At 38.6% G+C, this 15,441-nt stretch overlaps 2 protein-coding genes across 2 annotated transcripts; one reads left to right on the top strand and one right to left on the bottom strand.

Annotated features, from left to right (window-relative positions):
* Positions 1-550: 550 nt before the first annotated feature.
* LOC140974820 (protein TOO MANY MOUTHS-like) lies at positions 551-2,151 on the top strand. Its single transcript, XM_073438311.1, has one exon. The coding sequence runs from the start codon at positions 557-559 to the stop codon at positions 2,006-2,008; it is 1,452 nt and encodes a 483-aa protein (XP_073294412.1). The 5' UTR covers positions 551-556; the 3' UTR covers positions 2,009-2,151.
* A 560-nt stretch (positions 2,152-2,711) lies between these two features.
* Positions 2,712-14,196, bottom strand: LOC140975743 (pre-mRNA-processing-splicing factor 8A-like). Its single transcript, XM_073439637.1, has 26 exons — positions 13,725-14,196; positions 12,536-12,659; positions 12,329-12,421; positions 11,798-12,188; positions 11,040-11,526; positions 10,142-10,932; positions 9,967-10,052; positions 9,665-9,847; positions 9,241-9,555; positions 8,758-9,062; positions 8,218-8,672; positions 7,958-8,084; positions 7,587-7,828; positions 7,345-7,468; positions 7,072-7,261; positions 6,873-6,980; positions 6,276-6,529; positions 5,517-6,133; positions 5,331-5,437; positions 4,993-5,247; positions 4,437-4,910; positions 4,114-4,275; positions 3,817-4,014; positions 3,460-3,738; positions 3,133-3,375; positions 2,712-3,053 (listed from the first exon to the last, which is right to left on the bottom strand). Exons 1-26 carry the CDS (start codon positions 14,042-14,044, stop codon positions 2,862-2,864), a joined length of 7,122 nt encoding a protein of 2,373 aa, XP_073295738.1. The 5' UTR covers positions 14,045-14,196; the 3' UTR covers positions 2,712-2,861.
* Between the last annotated feature and the right edge of the window lie 1,245 nt (positions 14,197-15,441).

Below are 15,441 nucleotides of genomic sequence, written 5' to 3'. Positions count from 1 at the left end.
AATTCGTATAGAATATTATGTTTATTTTTTCATATCAATCTTGACATAATTGTGAACCACGTATTGCTGTAGTACACGGCCTCCTAAGAGAAAAAAGAATTTGGATCATCTATTGTGTTTTCGCACCAAGTGTTGTGCACTTTTTACAAGAGATGATCATATAAATATGCACAAACAAACTGTATTTTTTTAATGTAATGAGATAAAAGTCAAGTTAATTTTGACTTATCAAACTAAGTTCTGTATTTTCAAAAGTGTATCTCTTAATAATTTAGTAAGTTCGATAGTTTACTTAGTATGCACGAGTTGCATTGGATTTGATATGTGGACCATATATAATAATATACAGCAATAGAAATGAACCCTAAGGTATGAACTCCGTGATAGACATTAATACTCAAAAGGACCTACTCCTCTCAAAACCCGTGACCTCATTATTACACATTACTTCAATTTATGTAACCAACAATTCACCAACCCATAATTATATCATCAAATTCCTTACTTATATATTGTTTTCAAACTTCATTTCTAGCTCCAACTAGCCCACCAAAAAATGGATTCCACTTTCTCTACACGCACTACAATATTGATCATGTCCTTACTTCTTTTAGTTAGATTCGGCATGTCGTTCACCGTGATCATGTCTGATTCGGGCGCACCATCTTCTCTAGTCGATGGACCGCAATCCGGTCTGACCAGCTCTAGAAGTGGAGCTATAACTGACCCTATAGAGCAAGAAGCCGTGTATGATGTGATGAGAGCTACCGGAAATGAATGGGCTACGGAGATTCCGGATGTGTGCCGCGGTCGTTGGCATGGGATCGAGTGCATGCCCGATAAAGACAACGTCTTCCATGTCGTATCACTGTCATTCGGTGCATTGTCCGACGACACGGCGTTCCCGACTTGCGACCCGACCCGTTCTTTCCTCTCACATTCCATTACTAAGCTCCCACATCTTCGGACCCTATTCTTTTACCGTTGCTTTACCGATAACCCACAGCCAATCCCATCTTTTTTGGGCTTGTTGGGCTCCAATTTGCAAACTTTGGTTCTTAGGGAAAATGGACACATTGGGCCTATCCCATATGAAATAGGCAATTTGACCCGTTTAACAATCCTGGATCTCCACAGAAACAATCTAAACGGGTCGATTCCGATTTCAATCGGCCGGATTGCCGGTCTAAGTTCGTTAGATTTGAGTGAAAACAGACTCTCCGGTTCAATTCCTGATATTTCTTTCCAAAGACTAAGCATACTAGACCTTAACCAAAATCATCTCACAGGTTCCATCCCTACGCAACTTTTAAGCTGCGATTCTCTCCTAAAGGTAGATTTAAGTCGTAACCGCATTTCGGATCCGACACCGAATCTAAATGGGTTGAAAGACCTTATCCTTCTGGATTTAAGTTACAACATTATATCAAATCCATTCACATATCCTTTCAAAAATCTCAACTCCCTCCAAGCTCTAATCCTCAATGGCAACCCCTCAACGGCTACGACAATCCCGGAAAACGCTTTTGAGGGATTGAATAGTTTGATGATCTTAGGTTTATCCAACATGAATTTAGAAGGGCTGATACCGGAGTCAATAGATAAGCTAACAGAACTACGAGTGTTGCATCTTAATGGGAACCGACTTAACGGAACCATACCGCCAAATCTTGTGAATTTGAATGGTTTAAGTGAGCTTAGGCTAGATAACAACAGATTGGAAGGGCCTATTCCTTTCACAAGAGAAATGGTTTGGAGAATGAGAAGGAAATTAAAGCTTAATAATAATTTGGGACTATGTTTTGATGCAAAAAGTGGGCTAGGAATTGATTTGGACACCTTGTCTGATGCAGGCATTGGCCATTGTGAGACACCGGAAGTCGGGCCGACAGTTACTCTGCAACATATGTTGAAATCAAACTCCAAATCAAGCGCTATGATGCACAAAATAACACTTTTGAGGAGTTTTCTTTGGCTGACTGCTATTTTCTGGTTTGTTTATGGATAGTGTAATCGAAGATATTCTTGAAATTTCAGTGTAAGATTGTAAATATAGAGTATTTGTGAGTAGATGGTAATTTCATTTTCTTGGTGACATTTTTGTGTTCGGTTGTGCTTCTTGTTTAGTCATCTTCGAGTACGCAACTAATTAAAAAATTGTTTAAATGTCAAATTTTATGATCTTATACCTTCTTTGACACTCGGATAATTTGCTCGATTAGGCCAATCGTCTCTTATAAAATATATATATACCATATACAAAAGGAGGAAGAAATATTGTGGCGCACACAAACAAAAAATTGTTTAAGATGTGGCGAAGGTGAATTGTTTGTTACTAGTAATAAACATTGGGCAACTAGTAATAAACATCCGTCTTTAGTGAATATTCACCTTTGTCACATCTTAAACAATTTTTTGTTTGTGTGCGCCACAAATTTAAAAATATAAAATGCTTGTGCACTGGTAATAAACATTGGGCTAAATCAATTGGTAAGATATATGTTATATTTAATATAAACAATCACAAAGAAAATTTAACTCGCAACGATCTTTTGGTGCTATTGAATAACATTTTTATATTTATAAAAAAAATTACTATGTAAAGTGGATAACTTGAGTACGATACGTTTTAAAACAATTTTTTGTGTACCAAAAATAATAATTAATAAATAGATTTTGAAGAGCGTCGAAAGTATTTTTGCCAAGGGAAATAATAAACCTGCAACTACTTCACCGAACAACATAGAAACAGAGATACATTTGTTGGATTTCTTCAAAATGAGTTGCTCAACAGAAGGTAAATAATAAAATACCTTCGAACTTTTAAAGTACAAGAAACTCTGGAGGTAGGGAATACTACATTAAGCAAAGGTATCTTCCCTATCACCTTCTGCGGTTTCGCCTTCCTCCAAGTTGCTGAATTCCAGGAAATGAGTAGGCCGATGATCCTCGTGATAGTATTCTCGAGGCGTCCCGAGTTTCATCCCATATTTCATGCTCACAGTATGTTTCACGCCCATAAAATTGTAATTCCATGGACCGTTGTCCGGTACCTGCACAACCAAAATTGATCACAAATGAAACTGGCAAGAGCAAGCAGATTGCTTGAAAGAACTGGAGGGTATGATGTACCATGTAGAAACCGAGGAATCTATCACTCAAGAGCATTTGAACTTTCTCGTAGAAAGTCGGAAGGTAGCCATAGGGGTTACTCGCAGCATCTGTGTTGCTTTTTCCCCATTCATAACCAGAAGGGGTCAACTTATACGCGGTTAAAGAGCAAGAACCAGGAGTAAAACTACATGTCAGAATTATGCACTTCTCTCCGTCCCATTGTTTGTTGTTTGACAAGATCCGTGCATGAGCAGCAAGGTCCTACATTCAGCATTAGATGATGATATGAGAGTATCCATGCAAAATGAGAGTAAACAAAGTATATAGATCGGGTCAAGTAGAAACCTGGGGTGACAGCTGAGGCAGTTCATTTGGTTGTGTATGCATCCATCCTAGAGGCTCCAAATCGTTCAGGAAATCATGCTCAGGAAGAGCTGATGGAAGATGAACCTGCTGGTGAGTCCCCCACTGAGGGGGCATTGCAATACAACGAATCTCTTTGACTTGAGGGTTGTCTGGAGGACTTATGCCATAAAGGTAACCAGAAATTTGGGTGCGGAGGTCAGCAATACATATAAAGTTCTTCAGAATATTTTTAGGCATGATGTACGTGAATCCGGTTTCCTGCTCAAGAAAGGCAATATTAGCGAGTGTTTTCCATGATAAGTACTTGATTCTAATGCGACTTCAGGATGAAATTACCTTAATATCTTCAGAGTTCACATATATGTGATTCACCCGGAGATGAAGATTTGTGGCGGATATTGCTCTGACTCGCCAGTCAGTTTTCGAACCAAATGCTGCTTGCTCATAGGGACTTGTAGTGGTGACTATTAATTCGTCTCCATGCACATTTGTGGTCCTCGTAGTGACTGCAGTGAGCTGACTAGCCTCCTTTGCCTAAACGGACATAAAAGTCAATTTATGATTTAAAAAAAATACAACTACTAAGCAGCAAAACAATAAACATACTGCAATTTATACATGAGATGGGATCACCTGTTTCTCAATCTCAGCAATTTGTTGTCGCTGTTGTGAAGGTGGAGTAATCTCAGCTCCGAGAATTATATCACGGATCTCGGACTGGGTTAATGCCGACGTGTTCACATTGTTCTTCTTCGCATAGTCAGAAAGTATAAGATCTCTTAGAGCAACTTCAACCTATGTTACAGTTCACAAGAGAACAAAAGCATTAGAGAGAGTTATATTTAGAAGCCATCAGTGATGTGAAATACAGAAATTTTCCCTCAGAACAGAAAACTATTACGACAGCCACTGTCATACACATGGGCAATACAAGGGCATCGACCGAAAAATCTCACCTTCATCCACTGTTCATCTGATAACGAAGGCCAGATGTGGTGAGCCTCGGTGACAATTGTCTTATCAGGCTTCAGCAACATCTTAGCTTTCTCATTGTTGACATGGAGGGCACGTAAAATCAGTATCAGCCTAGAGAATGCCGTGTAAGATGAGATACTTTTCAGCCAATCATCATAAATGTTAAACAACACCATTTGTGGCTCTGTGGCCTTCAATATTAGATCACCAAATTTTTCAATCTTCAAGCAAGCCTGGAATGGTAACTGTAGCTCGCTTCCTTTGATCACAATATTTGGGAAATCAAGCAAGTGGACCTCTAATGGATCCAACATGCCCTTGCGAGTCACAATAATCTGTTTTGGCTGTTCTTCGACCGGCAATGACCGTACCAGAGCAGCCACTTCTTCAGCAGTTTTCCACTTGGCCAGCTGACCAAGACGCTTTTGCCCAGCCCAGACACTTGTGTGGATAACCTGTAAGAGATTTACACAAACACAGTAAATTTATGCATAAATATCAAGATATTCGGGAAATATCGTAGGTTGTACAACCAACCTTCAGAAAAAGTTGACCAGTTCTGGGGTTGAAAATAAAAATGGCACCATTAATAGGTTTTGTCGTAAGATTTCCCTCAAAAGTTTTGTGAATGGTGACTCGATAGACATTTGTGTCATCAACAAACCAGATAATCTGATTGCTAAATATCTCCCCATAGTTCTGAGACGATAGATAAGGCTCTGTAGGTTCTGAGGAATACAACTGCAGCCCTTTTCTTATACGTTCTCTTAACACGTACAATGCTGGATTTGACTGCATGCAAAAGATTCTAATATTAGCATGCCTAGCTAACTATTCGGCAACAATAAATGTTAAAACAAAAAATTAAATGGCACCTTCATAATCTTGTTCATGGCCTGGGCAAGTAATGGTTTAGACCCAGGGAACCAATTTCCAAAAGCAGAATGCAAGTTGTAGGCAAGATCGAGTCCTATCATTACCCCTGCACATGGAATCAACCAAGTTACTCGATCTGAGGTATCAGCACTTGTAATAAATCATCTATTATATAAACAGCATACCAGTTGGTGCTGGATAGATAGACATATTATCTGTTGTGTAATCCATAAATTTTGCCCTGTTATATCGCTCAATATCATGGGAATCATAGTCACCCCAACGAAGTTGAACATCAATCCAGTATTTATTGCTGGCTTTTTGGTCGAACACATCCTTCGATTCAGCCACAAGACTGGGCTTTGACATATGCCATCTTTGAGCAGCAAAAAGGAGAATGTCAGCACATGAGCTGTTCATTTTGTAGCTCTTTCTCGGATGAATTGTCTCTTTCTGAACAGTTTCTATCTCCAGCGCGTCCAACTCTTGATCCAAAACCTGGCAAAGGTCCATCACCACACTCTCATGTATCTTCTGCCACAAATGCGCACGGAATATCTGAATCAGAGATATCTTAAGAGTTGGTATCTTTCCATGCATAAAAATCCCTGTAAGATCCAGCTGCACTTGGAAGCCAACATATACATTTGCTCGGTTTATAGTTGGTGACCACCATAGTGTAAACCTTCTGTTAGGAATTTGATTGAGCCCAGATCTTTGTGCATTGGTTAATTTCTTATACTTCATGGACTCCTCAAAACCTGACGCTTTCTCCCAGAAAAGACCCTCCCATGTAGGGAAGCTGAAAAAGCAAGGAAGAAATATGGTGTCATCAAGTGGATAAAGCCAAAGATCAAGCAAAAAAATGTTCCACCCAACATTTCACAAAAAGGCATTTCCACAGATAAATGTAATAAGGGTACAACAAACATACAGTTACTTACTATGTTCCCTTGAACAATGTATGCTCAAGAATTCCTTCAACTCCTCCCAGAGCTTGAATGACATCAGTACGATAGTTGTTTAAGTTCCACAACTTCCCATCATGCCTTTGGTGTGTCCACCAAAATGGATTTTGTTTCAGGACCTGATACTGTTTAAAATCTGTTCTCACCCTCCACCCTTTGTCATAAGCAAGGGTGTGTCGATCCTTTTGAAATAGAGTATTAATTCGAGGTATTCCACGATCCCAAGAATCCTACAAATCAAATAGAAAGAAATGTGTCAACATGCTTTTATTAAAACAAAATACAAGAAATATGCCCTATCAAGGAGAACACCTAGATAAACATAGATATTACAAGAAAAGGCCCAAACATGCTAAACCTTGACGCACAATGTCCATCAAAACTCTACTTTTTCTTTCCTTCAATGATCATTTTTTTATATTTTTCGAGGGTGTGAAGGGAAAACACAATAGAGAGATACCTTGAAAATTGCAGCTACTAACATTGTTAAGTGTGTAACTAATATTATACCCCCGGAAGGCAAAATTAACAAAAACCTACAGATTGGAAAAGTAAAATAGTTTTTAGGCTTACTTCCAAATCTTCCAGTGTTAAACGTCTGTTCTGTGCCTGGGCTTCCTGCCTCTTCAATGCATATTCAGCCCAAACACGCTGTGAATCAATGAACTCACTCTCCCATGGCTGTCACAATATTGAAGGCAAGATAGAGGTAAACAACAAGGTGAATTTAGAGCAAAAGACATGATAAAAGCACGATTTCAATTCATCATACCTGTATGTAGCGATACAAATTGGGAATTAGTTGGTCCTCTTCATGACTCATTCCACTTCTAAAATGAGTCACACCAACATCTGTTTGTTTACTATGCCGAAGGTCACTCTGAGGAATCAATATGTGCCCCATTGAAAGCATTCCAAGACCTCCAATTTCCTTTGGGGTGTAAAAGATGACAGGTGGGAACCTGAAAAGAAGAAATTTCAAAAAGATCTCAGAAATCAGGAAACAGAGAAGAACAAAAACCACAAGAATATTTCATATCTTTACCTGCTAGGCATCTTCGAATTCAGCCCGATCTTAATACGAGTCTGTATTTTATTTTCACATTTTACTAGCAAATCTAACAGCTCCTGTGTGTGCACAGTTGCTTCACGGAAATAAGTCATAAGACCTGCCGAAACAAAAACTATTCAGCGTAAAAATAAAAGCACCAGCAGCACTGCAACAATGTACAGTTCATGCATTTTGGAAGAAGCTCCAAGCTCTAGAAGGAGATACTGAATCATTACCTATAAGAGCTGTATTCCATTTGTTGACAATCTTTGTAAATGTTGTCGAACCAGAGGACATGAGAATCTGTCTTACTCGATTCTCAAACACTTTCATGTGTTCATCATCTACCCGTAGGAAAGCAACAGCAGTGCGTTCTTTTGTCTGTTCATTTTGGAGGTTCCAAACCCCATCTCTTGTATTGCTAAAAGCCTCTTGTGTCATTCTTATCTTCGGTAAGATACGAATTTCAAATCCAGACCTGCACACATCATTAATTTATTATGTTTCAAGCTATATGCATATGTGTGCTTGTGTATATCGATTATATAGCAGATATACAGCTATATAGTTGAAAAGGTAGAGTAACAAAAGAAATAGTCTAAAGTACATGCAAAAGAGCAAGTTCGGATTGTCTTTGCTATAGACAGACACAAAGCTGTTCTCCCATTCAAGAGTGGTGATGCTTCTAGGTAGGCGGTTCTTCATATCCCAAAAGACACTTCTCCCTAAATTGACTGCAAGATACAAAATGCCATGACCAAAAAGTTTGCATCAAAGTTTGCATCAAATTTAATTGGCTTTGATATTACAATAAAAATATAAAATAATACTAAATAATTGAAGGTGGTTGGCAAAGAAGAGCATTACCATCATGCTTCATAAGTCGCATTCTGGCATCTCTTGGCCAGCACTTTTTGTTATTATAGCCAACCATATTTTCATTGTTGGGATCAGGATGCTCTGTGAGGTATCGCTGGATAAGGTCCCGAGCCTCTTCATGGGTAAAACGAAATAGTATGTGAACCTTATCAATGTATCTGGAGTACAACCGAATTGGATGCCGTGTTTCAATTCTAGTGTCATGGTACGTAATAAACTCATTAGGCATCTGTGGTGGACCAGCAATTTCACTGGCTCGAGTTAGACCAAGAAGTAGAAGATCCAAGACAAGTCCAAAGTACTGCACCACAAAAGAAGCAAACTGCAGACCACGAATAAGCCCATATGAGTTTGTATGACTCATATCTTTGTACGAAAGGACAACGTTATTCTTCGCAGTAACATAATCAGCTATGTTATGGTCAAGAACCAGCCGAAGAAGCCTACAACAATATTAAAATATAATATAAGCGTGTGATTTTAAACCCTCCACACACCCCAAAAAACAGGGAAAATCATGTTGCTTACCTGTTAAGCATGGTTAGATCTATTTTTTCGAAAAATTTCTCAAACTTAGTCTGAAGCATCACCACACACTGTCCTTCACTGGTGTCCCAAATGCTTTGTAAGTTATTTATACCCTGACACCATTTGTAAACCAGCAATGGTGGTGGTTCTGAATCTGCAGGCTTAATCCAGTTCGGAAAAAGGTGGCGCTTATCACCTTCGTACCACAGGTACTGATCGAGATATGCATCAGTAATCTTTTCAAGTGGTTCAATCTCATAAACTGGAATTAGATAGCTATACAGATCCATGAACTCAATGCCAACCTGCAGACCACTCAAATATTAGCTTAACATGTTTATTTCCGAAAAATTGCGAGCAATGGTAAACTGCAGGTCTTTCTCATCATTAAACCACAAAACATTTTGCACCTTATGAGAATATTTACGCTTCCCAAAAGCTGTGAATTTACATAAAGGAATTTGGATTTCTTTGGCAACTTACTTCCTTGAAGGCACGCTGTGTAAGCAAATGACGCTTAATACGAGACAACGCCTCATGAGGATTGTCATAGGCTTGTTCAATCAGACCCAACTCTTCTCTTTGTAGCTGGTTTAGCCTGACAGCAACACTATAAGATTCCTTCAGTCTCTCCAAAGCAAGAATGAGAAGCTTTGTGTCATGCTTGTAAGATAATGGAGGGAATGGTATAGGAGAGAATTTTCTTGATTCCAACCAATGCACAGTAGTTGTGTATATTGCCACCGCTTCCTCGGGTGTGACATACGGGCCATCTTTCAGATAGTTGTGCTGGCGTTCCTGAAGAGAGTGCAAAAAAGAAGTTTCAGAAAGTGGCATTAGAAAGACTGGAGCAAGCATCCAGATTACAACACAAATTCTAAGTGAGAACATGATAAAAAGATCGTACCTGTTCTGCCTTTAGCCAAAGGCGAGTCAACCTTCCAAGATTCTTTCGACAAACAGTTTTATCAACGGTTGCTCCTCTCCTGATACGTTCACGATTATAATGAGCAACATTCGTCCACCAATCAGCTTTTGACTTGACATAACGTAGTATCATGTTCTCAATGGGAACGGGTAAACCAGGTACCTAATACGAGGAAAGATAATAAACAACAAACTTCAGCCCAAGTCCAATCAAATAAAATAAAATAATGATATTACCATCAAGATCATCGCAAGGTATAGCCAAACAGCAAAGATACATACCTTCCAGGGAATATTTGCTTTCCAGCAACGCCATGCTTCACTCAAATGCTGCAAAATAGTTCTTGCTTTATTCTGTTTGATACCCTCTGCGGAGTCAAATGGACATGGCAAAAGGATATTTAAGTCAGTGGTAGGGGGTAAAAAGATAAAAAACGGAAACTGTTTATATACTAACCAGGCATAGCATCAAGAACATCGTGCATGACAGCAGCACGAAGCTCCAAATCAAAGTGGCTTTCAACACGCTGCTTTGTCACTGTTTTAGCCACTCCTTTGGAATGACGTCCCTCAAACTGTCTAGCGAGTAAATTCCCTAACCACCTTTCCAAGAGAGGCACTATTCCACGAAGAAAAAACAACCATACCCTCCACATAGGTGCCCAAAAACCACACCCAGGACCTTTTCCAACAGGACCAGTATTAAATCGGTAATAAATCAAATGCTTCAAATCTTTGCACATTCGGATCTGCCGCATGAGCCTGTATTTATACCGGTACATACCGGTTAATTGGCCAACGTGTGAAAAAATGTATTGCAGCCCATCTGCCAACTGAAATGCATCGACGTTTCCCAACCGGAACTGAATATTTGCATCAACAACAAGCTTTGTCAAACGCAGAATTTCACGACAAAGATGAAAAGCATTACCAAACCGTGACTTTTTGCGTTCCTTGGTAGTAAGGGTCTTCACAGGCTTCAAGTTAAAATTATAGTCAAGGTGGAGATAGTTCAAATTCTTCCTATGGATCAGTAAATTCAGCATATTGTACCCTTGCTTACAAACTTGTAGGCCAGCTTCAGCCCAATCAAGTTCAGTAGTCTGGAAAAATTTTGTGGATTGCAGAGACCTGAATAAGTGCTTCTTCTTCTGAGCCTTTGGAGGTCGGTGATGCAGTTCATTCAACACAAAACATTTCAACAGTTTCTGATAACTGACTCGAACTTTAACAGGGTATGATGGAGGACTGAAGAAATACAATCAGGAGAATATTAGGAGAACAAGGTATTAACGGATTTGAAAAGGCAGTCGTTCAACATGCATAACCCTAAAAATTGAAATTTTGAAGCTTACCAGTGTTCCTTAAACCATTCAGACACAAGAGGTATGTCTTCAGCCCGCCGCATCCGACCAGATCGCATGCTAAAGGGGCGTGGGGCAAACAAAAGCGAAATTCCAGCAGCTGTAGTGTCAGTGTAGATTGGCGTACCAGAAAGTAATGGTTCGACCTCCTCCGGCAAGACAAAATCTTCATCTTCGTCATTTTCATAATTCTTCTTATCTCTCCTATCTTTGTTCGTGCTTGTTATTGGGTGAATAAGAGGATCGTAATAAAATGCAGGTAAATCGGGATCCTCAGTTTTTATGTACATCACCATTGGAGTGTGATAGATGCAAAGCTTAACTTTCCTGGGTCTATTATTATACAGGTGAGGGAATGCAATCCTGTACTCTGTCCTGAGAGGAGACCGGATGATAAGTTTATTGATGTCATTAAATTCATTCCAATCTTCATCACCTTTCTCCATGTCGCGATACAAAGGTTCAAACTTGGGTCCACCTGCCAAAGGACATCGTCAGAGCATATTCAAGGAAGTGACAAACACGGACCAATCTTCACTTATCAATCTAAAATCCACTGAAGCACCAAACCAAAAATTAGGAGAGGATGATTTGTAGAAGGCATGCAATGGAGCTCTCCACAGATATTGAGTGGCATTGCACAATACATAGATTAAATAAATCCAAATGCAGAAAAATTCACAAACACGTCTATAATTTTAAAACTAATGTTTCTGCAGTAAATTATGAATCCAGTTTATCAATCATACCAGGTATGCACATGTTCAGTGCTTTTGCAGTGAAAAATGACTCCATGTCAAAAAGGTAAAAATAATTGCCATCGGTCAAATCAGAAAGCAACTGTCCAGAAAGCCGGTGTAGTGTGGCCATAATTGGAAGTGAGAGATGCCACTTCCGGTAGCTGGGCCCATTTATAAGTTTTGTTTTCACGAGAGGCTTATGATCATAGAACCAAGTATGAACCGCTGAATCTTCTTCCTCGTCCATCTCTAACTGGATTGGCTCCAAAGGATCCACATCCAGGATATTATCAGCATAGTCCAGCGGGGGTTCTTCATCATCAAATGGAGGAAAGCGCATTCTCTTGAAGTGCCGTCTATCTCTTTTCTCTCTTCGCATCATGATCCACATAGTTCCCCACTGAAAAATTATCATACACAATGTAAACATAAATTCAGAACTATGCTGTTAAGATTAAATAAAGACTCCCAGAAAAGGTCGCTAGACAACAAACAGAAAGCCGAGGACATAGGTGTAGCTTTGCACGCATAAAGCAATACCTGTGCTAAATAGATTGGTTCAACAACCCATGGTATTTCATTTACAAAGGTAATAGCACCAGTAATATGGTAAAGAACCTTCACTTCACGAACCTATGGACACAAACCAAAAGCAAATTAATATGAATGCCTCCTTGACCATTGTACCACATCACAAATCATTCAAGAGGAAAAACAACCATCACACCATTTATCAAACATGAATACCTGTTCCCACGGCATGGGCATATTTTCAAGAAGTTTATATACAGCATGTGGGACAAACTTGAGAGCTCCTAAATAGACACGTTTGTCGTGACGAAATTTCTTTGATGACATGTCACCATGATCCCTGCCAAATAAGAAAACGAAGGAATCCCGATAGTTAAATTATTGGAGGAAACACGTATAAAGTGGGGGTAAGAGAAAACCACATCAAGCTGTTAAACAGCTAAATAACATAAAACTGTGTATGGAAGTTGCAAACAAAACTCTCACCACTTAAACAGCGAGTAGTTCATAATTGGATGCTAACGTAATTAGAGTTTTAAAAAGATGAGAAAGTGGTCAAACAAATAGATATGAATGGTAAATGAGATGTTAATCTTAGATAAGCAAGAGGCCAAAACTTGAAATTCAAACTGTGATCGAAGGACACTTGTAAAGAGAGTGACATAAAATTTTAGTAAATGACTATCTAGTAGTTAATAAGAACTTACATCATCGGACAGCGTGAGTTAGCTGTTAGAAAATAAAAACCTAGATATATATCATGGTGGACAGAATAACCAAAACTAATTCAAGTATCATCCCCAAAAAAAATAGGAAATGTTTTCCCTTCATTATCTTCAGTTCTTTCCCTACCACCACAAGGCAAGACCAGACTTTTACAGTCCTGGGTCCAATAATGTAAGTTAACATGATAAATCAGAATCCACCAAACTTGCAAACTTTCCAGGATTCTGAAAGATTGGCATAGAATTTTACTTGAAGGAAGAGTATGAAATAAATTCTGGCAATATACAAACATTAAAGGTGACATAGAATCACCAGAAGACAGTAAGATTAAGAGTGATCACTAACTACTAACTGACTTAGTTTCCACAGGTTGCGTCTAATAAATCAAGGAGAACCAAACTCTCGTAAAAGAAACAGAGATTCGTATAACTTCAATGACATTTAAGCTTTGCATAGAAAATACTCTGAATTTGCCAGCGGAGGAAGGAAAGGACGCACTATCAAAGTGCAGTTGAATGAATAGGCAAAAACCATCACCAATCGATAGCAACGTTTAAACATAAACAATTAAAATTCTTCCAAAATTAAACTTCAAAGCTCCACGTAACATATCTTGAGACTTAAGCAAGCAAGAGTTTGAACAGTAAGTAGGCAATAATAGAGATGCAAGGAAACATACCGAATGATTTTCCTCACGTGTTCGGGTGGCATGTCCTCCTTCTGCGTCTCAACGAAACCGAACTTCCTCTTATCGCTGTACCGTTTCGAGTTGAGCTGCATCCACTTCCTCGCTCTCTCGTCCAGCTGCACCTCGCTCGGAACCACTGTGTACGATGGCGGCAAAGACATGGGTGGAGGAGGAGCAACCGGTGGCGCTCCGCTTGTTCCCGGAGGCGGAGGAGGAGGAGGCATCCCAGCAGCTCCGCCGCTTCCACTCGTCCCCGGCGGCGCCAGATTGTTGATATTAGTATTCCACATTTCCTGCCCGTTGTTGTACATTATTTACAGGAAACAAAACATGAATCCAAAGTTCAGAGATTTTGGGGAATTCTGGTAGGGTTTAGGGGGTTTCCGAAGCTAAACGAGCGATTCAAGCGTCTCTTCTCAGTGGATCCGGAGACAGACAGAGAAATGAGACGAAGCTCTAAATGGGCCGGAGTTTGTATATACCGTCTCCAAATGGGTGATAAAACGGTCAATTTCACCGACCATATGATGTGGACTGATTCCATTATGGGCTTTTTGTATTATGGGTACTATTTTTTATTTGGGCTCTCATATGATGTACATATAGGCCCAGTTGAGGTTGCCATGGAAATTATTTTAAAAGAATTAAAAATAAATAAATATTAATTATAGTAGATTTTATACATACTCAAAATATGAATCATTACTCGAATCCTTCCCAAATCAAATATATACTTCTAAATTAAATCAATCATTATCAATCAGTAATTGATTGGAGTGATGAAAAATTTATGGAATTGATTTTAAATTATTTCATTACATTTTTATGGTATAAAAAAAGAGTAGGTCTATTGTGAGACGGTCTCACGAATCTTTATTTGTGATACGGTCTCACGAATCTTTATTTGTGAGACGGGTCAACCTTATCGATATTCATAATAAAAAGTAATATTCTTATCATAAAAAGTAATATTTTTTCATGGATGATCCAAACAAAAGATCCGTCTCACAAAATACGACCCGTGAGATCATCTCACACAAGTTTTTGCCATAAAAAATTACAAATATTGATCGATTGACTTTAGATTTGTAATTTTAAAAAATCTCAAATAACCTATTAGTAGCTTCCAAAACTCAGATGATGAGATGCAAGCAATGAGGTTAGTATCATCATATTATATCCGAATATTCAATTTTTTTTTTTTATTTTTTGGAAATATCTAAAGGCCTAATTTTAATTTGGTTATGTGATGTCTATATTTTCATGGATGACATTTATCCAAATCAATTTTTGGACTCTTGGATTTTGTATTAGTGTATTGTCTTTATATTAGCATAAACTCAACTCCGAGAAGACATCTGTCGTCAAGTTCGGTACTTTTAAAAAAAATGCATTTGTAATTCTATTTATTTATTTTGTGTTTACTGTTATTGATACCTCGAGTTTAAATCTTCGGGATATTATTTAGAAGCGTTTCTCGATAATATTCGACATCATGCTCGTATCGTATAATTTTTCAAAAAATAAGTGAAGTAGATTGTTAAGATAAAATTTACATCAAAGTTTTGGTGAATAAAAACTAAATTGTTCTCACTTGGCCAAAATTAATGAATACAGATCATCTAAATTGAACTGACTCGCTGGAAGAATTATTAAGCTGATACAAGATGAAACGGACAAAACAAGTTGTGTTGTCCAAACTAAAATG

Source organism: Primulina huaijiensis, chromosome 4, assembly GCF_012295235.1.
Source record: "Primulina huaijiensis isolate GDHJ02 chromosome 4, ASM1229523v2, whole genome shotgun sequence".
NCBI classification, from domain to species: Eukaryota; Viridiplantae; Streptophyta; class Magnoliopsida; order Lamiales; family Gesneriaceae; genus Primulina; species Primulina huaijiensis.
This window is presented reverse-complemented; position numbering and strand designations above follow the sequence as displayed.

What these genes read in the sequence shown, in the direction of transcription:
- LOC140975743 (XM_073439637.1), bottom strand. Translation starts at nt 14,044, where the DNA reads ATGTACAACAACGGGCAGGAAATGTGGAATACTAATATCAACAATCTG. An exon ending in AATTCGAAGATGCCTAGCAG is followed by an intron (nt 7,262 to 7,344) that starts GTAAAGATATGA and finishes TCTTCTTTTCAG; the next exon opens with GTTCCCACCTGTCATCTTTT. An exon ending in TGAACTCTGAAGATATTAAG is followed by an intron (nt 3,739 to 3,816) that starts GTAATTTCATCC and finishes TTTCTTGAGCAG; the next exon opens with GAAACCGGATTCACGTACAT.
- LOC140974820 (XM_073438311.1), top strand. Translation starts at nt 557, where the DNA reads ATGGATTCCACTTTCTCTACACGCACTACAATATTGATCATGTCCTTA.